Source organism: Chiloscyllium plagiosum, unplaced genomic scaffold (assembly GCF_037043375.1).
Source record: "Chiloscyllium plagiosum isolate Xiang-an unplaced genomic scaffold, Cpla_swu_hap1 HiC_scaffold_35, whole genome shotgun sequence".
Lineage (NCBI taxonomy): Eukaryota > Metazoa > Chordata > Chondrichthyes > Orectolobiformes > Hemiscylliidae > Chiloscyllium > Chiloscyllium plagiosum.
In genome coordinates this window covers 4,571,074-4,577,073 of record NW_028270173.1, presented here as the reverse complement: position 1 = coordinate 4,577,073, position 6,000 = coordinate 4,571,074, and the positions used below count along the sequence as shown (strand labels likewise).

Genomic DNA, 6,000 nt, shown 5'->3' with positions numbered 1-6,000 from the left:
ACTGTCCTTTCATTGGACAGTGTTTGTTTTTCAAAGTTGCAAACGTTTTACCTGAGGCAGTATCTGTTAGCTGTAATCAAACTGGCCCGAAAACCCCTCCAAACCCAGACCTTTATGGAATCACTCGATTTCTGACCTCCGGATTAAAAAAAAGCCAACGACAGCGTCACCTTGTGAAAGGAGCAGGATCCTGTCGCAGTGTGAGTCTGTACCCACAGCACACGGACCGCAGTGGTTCAGCTCACCCCCCACACCCCCCTTCTCAAGGGGGCAGCTAGGGACAGAGAACCACTCATGTTATCCTGCCTGCCGGGAATTCTCCGGATACCCTCTCTGGGATGGGGGAGGGAGTGGGCGAGCTCACGGTTATCCAGCCTGGCGGGAATTTTCTGGGATGGTGGAGGGAGTGGGGCAGGGACAGGTCTGGGACGGCCGGCCATGATGGAGATTTGTAGGGGAGGGGTATCGCGCTGGGTTTGGATCGAGTGGGTTATACTCACCAGCTGCTCGCTGTCCTCCCTACCCTCATTCCCTTCCTCTCTCCCTCCCCCTCCCTGCTTTACCTCGCTCCCTCCCTCGCTCCCTCTGTTAGACTCTCACCCTCCCTCCCACCAGATCCTGACACATTGAACTGAGGGTGATCTCTCCTCCTCTCCCACAGGGTTTCCAGGGATTTGGAGACACTGGATTTCACATGTCCTTCGGAATTGGAGCGTTTCCATTTGGATTCTTTACAACAGTTTTCAATTCCAGTGACAACAGACAGAGAGCAGGTGAGAAGGGGAGGGATGTTCCTAAACACCAAAGGGCCAAGATCGAAACAGCAGTGCAAACCCCTTTGGGCAGAGCGTCGACAGTAACACGCTGTGTTTAAATACCGTGGGGACAGTGTGACAGTAACACGCTGTGTTTACACACCTCGGGGACAGTGTGACAGTAACACGCTGTGTTTACACACCTCGGGGACAGTGTGACAGTAACACGCTGTGTTTACACACCTCGGGGACAGTGTGACAGTAACACGCTGTGTTTACACACCTCGGGGACAGTGTGACAGTAACACGCTGTGTATAAACACCTCGGGGACAGTGTGACAGTAACACGCTGTGTTTAAATACCGTGGGACAGTGTGACAGTAACACGCTGTGTTTAAATACCTCCGGGACAGTGTGACAGTAACACGCTGTGTATAAACACCTCGGGGACAGTGTGACAGTAACACACTGTGTTTAAATACCGTGGGGACAGTGTGACAGTAACAGGCTGTGTTTACACACCTCGGGGACAGTGTGACAGTAAAACGCTGTGTATAAACACCTCGGGGACAGTGTGACAGTAACACGCTGTGTGTACACACCTCGGGGACAGTGTGACAGTAACACGCTGTGTTTAAATACCGTGGGGACAGTGTGACAGTAACAGGCTGTGTGTACACACCTCGGGGACAGTGTGACAGTAACACACTGTGTTTAAACACCTCGGGGACAGTGTGACAGTAACACGCTGTGTTTAAATACCTCCGGGACAGTGTGACAGTAACACGCTGTGTATAAACACCTCGGGGACAGTGTGACAGTAACACGCTGTGTTTAAATACCTCCGGGACAGTGTGACAGAAACACGCTGTGTATAAACACCTCGGGGACAGTGTGACAGTAACACACTGTGTTTAAATACCGTGGGGACAGTGTGACAGTAACAGGCTGTGTTTACACACCTCGGGGACAGTGTGACAGTAACACGCTGTGTATAAACACCTCGGGGACAGTGTGACAGTAAAACGCTGTGTATAAACACCTCGGGGACAGTGTGACAGTAACACGCTGTGTGTACACACCTCGGGGACAGTGTGACAGTAACAGGCTGTGTTTACACACCTCGGGGACAGTGTGACAGTAACACGCTGTGTGTACACACCTCGGGGACAATGTGACAGTAACACGCTGTGTTTACACACCTCGGGGACAGTGTGACAGTAACAGGCTGTGTATAAACACCTCGGGGACAGTGTGACAGTAACAGGCTGTGTATAAACACCTCGGGGACAGTGTGACAGTAAAACGCTGTGTTTAAACACCTCGGGGACAGTGTGACAGTAACACGCTGTGTGTACACACCTCGGGGACAGTGTGACAGTAACACGCTGTGTTTACACACCTCGGGGACAGTGTGACAGTAACACGCTGTGTGTACACACCTCGGGGACAGTGTGACAGTAACACGCTGTGTTTACACACCTTGGGACAGTGTGACAGTAACAGGCTGTGTATAAACACCTCGGGGACAGTGTGACAGTAACACGCTGTGTTTACACACCTTGGGGGACAGTGTGACAGTAACAGGCTGTGTATAAACATCTCGGGGACAGAGTGACAGTAACACGCTGTGTTTACACACCTTGGGGACAGTGTGACAGTAACAGGCTGTGTATAAACACCTCGGGGACAGTGTGACAGTAACACGCTGTGTTTACACACCTCGGGACAGTGTGACAGTAACGCGCTGTGTTTACACACCTCGGGGACAGTGTGACAGTAACACGCTGTGTTTACACACCTTGGGACAGTGTGACAGTAACACGCTGTGTTTACACACCTCGGGGACAGTGTGACAGTAACACGCTGTGTTTACACACCTCGGGGACAGTGTGACAGTAACAGGCTGTGTATAAACACCCCGGGGACAGTGTGACAGTAACAGGCTGTGTTTACACACCTCGGGGACAGTGTGACAGTAACACGCTGTGTATAAACACCTCGGGGACAGTGTGACAGTAACACGCTGTGTATAAACACCTCGGGGACAGTGTGACAGTAAAACGCTGTGTGTACACACCTCGGGGACAGTGTGACAGTAACACGCTGTGTTTACACACCTCGGGGACAGTGTGACAGTAACACGCTGTGTTTACACACCTCGGGGACAGTGTGACAGTAACACGCTGTGTTTACACACCTCGGGGACAGTGTGACAGTAACAGGCTGTGTTTACACACCTCGGGGACAGTGTGACAGTAACACGCTGTGTATAAACACCTCGGGGACAGTGTGACAGTAACACGCTGTGTTTACACACCTCGGGGACAGTGTGACAGTAACACGCTGTGTTTACACACCTGGGGACAGTGTGACAGTAACACGCTGTGTTTACACACCTCGGGGACAGTGTGACAGTAACACGCTGTGTTTACACACCTTGGGGACAGTGTGACAGTAACACGCTGTGTTTACACACCTCGGGGACAGTGTGACAGTAACACGCTGTGTTTAAACACCTCGGGGACAGTGTGACAGTAACACGCTGTGTATAAACACCCCGGGGGCTCTGCGCTTGCCAGGAACACTGTTTAAAAAGATGGGGAAGTGAGAGACGGAGGTGGGGTAGTGAGGGACTGAGTGGGGTGAATTAGTGAAGGAATGGGGCCGGTGAGTGATGGCAGGGGGTATAATGAGGAACGGGGTATGCGGTGGACAGCGGGGCGATAGTAGGGGAGCAGGGCAGAGCGACAGGGGCAGTGGAAGACGGATTGGGGTGAGTGGGGATGGAGTGAGGTGAGTGGACGGATGGAGCATGGGTTGGAGAGAGGGAGGGAGATCTGGCTGGAAGCTGGGGTGGGAGAGGGGGAGGGATCTGGTTGTAAGCTGGGGTGGGAGAGGGGGAGGGATCTGGTGGTTAACTGGGGTGGGAGGGTGGGAGAGGGATCTGGTGGTTAACTGGGGTGGGGGGTGGGAGAGGGATCTGGTGGTTAACTGGGGTGGGAGAGGGGGAGGGATCTGGTTGTAAGCTGGGGTGGGGTGTGGGAGAGGGATCTGGTGGTTAACTGGGGTGGGAGGGTGGGAGAGGGATCTGGTGGTTAGCTGGGGTGAGGGGAGGGTGGGAGAGGGATCTGGTGGTTAGCTGGGGTGGGAGAGGGAGAGAGATCTGGGGTGGGGGGTGGGAGAGGGATCTGGTTGTTAGCTGGGGTGGGGGGGTGGGAGAGGGATCTGGTGGTTAGCTGGGGTGGGGGGGTGGGAGAGTGATCTGGTTGTTAGCTGGGGTGGGAGAGGGAGAGAGATCTGGAGGTTAGCTGGACTGGGAGAGGGAGAGGGATCTGTTTGTTAGTTGGGGTGGGAGAGGGGGAAAGGGATCTGGTGGTTAGCTGGGGGGGTTTGGGAGAGGGATCTGGTGGTTAGCTGGAGGGGGAGAGGGATCTGGATGTTAGCTGGGTAGGGAGAGGGATCTGGTTGTGAGCTGAGGGGGAGAGGGATCTGGTTGTGAGCTGGGTGGGGAGAGGGATCTGGTTGTGAGCTGAGGGGGAGAGGGATCTGGTTGGTAGCTGGGGTGGGGTTGGGAGGGGGAATCTGGTGGTTAGCCCGGGATGTGCTCCTGGAATGGTCTCTGATATTTCCCCCTCCCCCTCCCCCCGGGATGTGCTCCTGGAATGGTCTCTGATATTCCCCAGCCCTCCCCCCGGGATGTGCTCCTGGAATGGTCTCTGATATTTCCCCCTCCCCTCCCCCCGGGATGTGCTCCTGGAATGGTCTCTGATATTCCCCCCTTTCTCTGGGATGTGCTCCTGGAATGGTCTCTGATATTCCCCGGCCCTGCCCCCGGGATGTGCTCCTGGAATGGTCTCTGATATTTCCCCTCCCCCTCCCCTCCCCCCGGGATGTGTTCCTGGAATGGTCTCTGATATTTCCCCCCCCCTCCCCCCGGGATGTGCTCCTGGAATGGTCTCTGATATTGCCCCCTCCCCCGGGATGTGCTCCTGGAATGGTCTCTGATATTTCCCCCCCCCTCCCCCCGGGATGTGCTCCTGGAATGGTCTCTGATATTGCCCCCTCCCCCCGGGATGTGCTCCTGGAATGGTCTCTGATATTTCCCCCCCCCCCCCCGGGATGTGCTCCTGGAATGGTCTCTGATATTCCCCCCCCCCTCCCCTCCCCCGGGATGTGCTCCTGGAATGGTCTCTGATATTTCCCCCCCCCTCCCCCCGGGATGTGCTCCTGGAATGGTCTCTGATATTGCCACCTCCCCCCGGGATGTGCTCCTGGAATGGTCTCTGATATTGCCCCCTCCCCCGGGATGTGCTCCTGGAATGGTCTCTGATATTTCCCCCCCCCTCCCCCCGGGATGTGCTCCTGGAATGGTCTCTGATATTTCCCCCCCCCCCCCCCGGGATGTGCTCCTGGAATGGTCTCTGATATTCCCCCCCCCCTCCCCTCCCCCGGGATGTGCTCCTGGAATGGTCTCTGATATTTCCCCCCCCCTCCCCCCGGGATGTGCTCCTGGAATGGTCTCTGATATTGCCACCTCCCCCCGGGATGTGCTCCTGGAATGGTCTCTGATATTCCCCCCCCTCCCCTCCTCCCGGGATGTGCTCCTGGAAATGTCTCTGATATTCCCCAGCCCTCCCCCCGGGATGTGCTCCTGGAATGGTCTCTGATATTCCCCAGCCCTCCCCCCGGGATGTGCTCCTGGAAATGTCTCTGATATTCCCCACCTCCCCCCGGGATGTGCTCCTGGAATGGTCTCTGATATTCCCCCCCCTCCCCTCCCCCCGGGATGTGCTCCTGGAATGGTCTCTGATATTCCCCCCCCCCTCCCCCCGGGATGTGCTCCTGGAATGGTCTCTGATATTCGCCCCACCCCACCCCCCCCCCGGGATGTGCTCCTGGAATGGTCTCTGATATTCTCCCCCCCCCCCCCCCCCCCCGGGATGTGCTCCTGGAATGGTCTCTGATATTGCCCCCTCCCCTCCCCCCGGGATGTGCTCCTGGAATGGTCTCTGATATTCCCCGGCCCTGCCCCCGGGATGTGCTCCTGGAATGGTCTCTGATATTCCCCACACCCCCCCGGGATGTGCTCCTGGAATGGTCTCTGATATTTCCCCTCCCCCTCCCCTCCCCCCGGGATGTGCTCCTGGAATGGTCTCTGATATTGCCCCCTCCCCCGGGATGTCCTCCTGGAATGGTCTCTGATATTCCCCCCCCCCTCCCCTCCCCCCGGGATGTGCTCCTG

The 6,000-nt window shown here is 56.3% G+C and overlaps 1 protein-coding gene across 1 annotated transcript in view; it reads right to left on the bottom strand.

Moving 5' to 3' along the window:
• Positions 1 to 440, bottom strand: part of LOC148139991 (uncharacterized) — a 22,638-nt gene extending 22,198 nt beyond the window's left edge. Inside the window, exon 1 of the mRNA XM_087979790.1 lies at positions 365 to 440. Coding sequence (XP_087835916.1) covers positions 365 to 440 — 76 coding nt within the window. The remainder of the gene's footprint in view (positions 1 to 364) is intronic.
• Between the last annotated feature and the right edge of the window lie 5,560 nt (positions 441 to 6,000).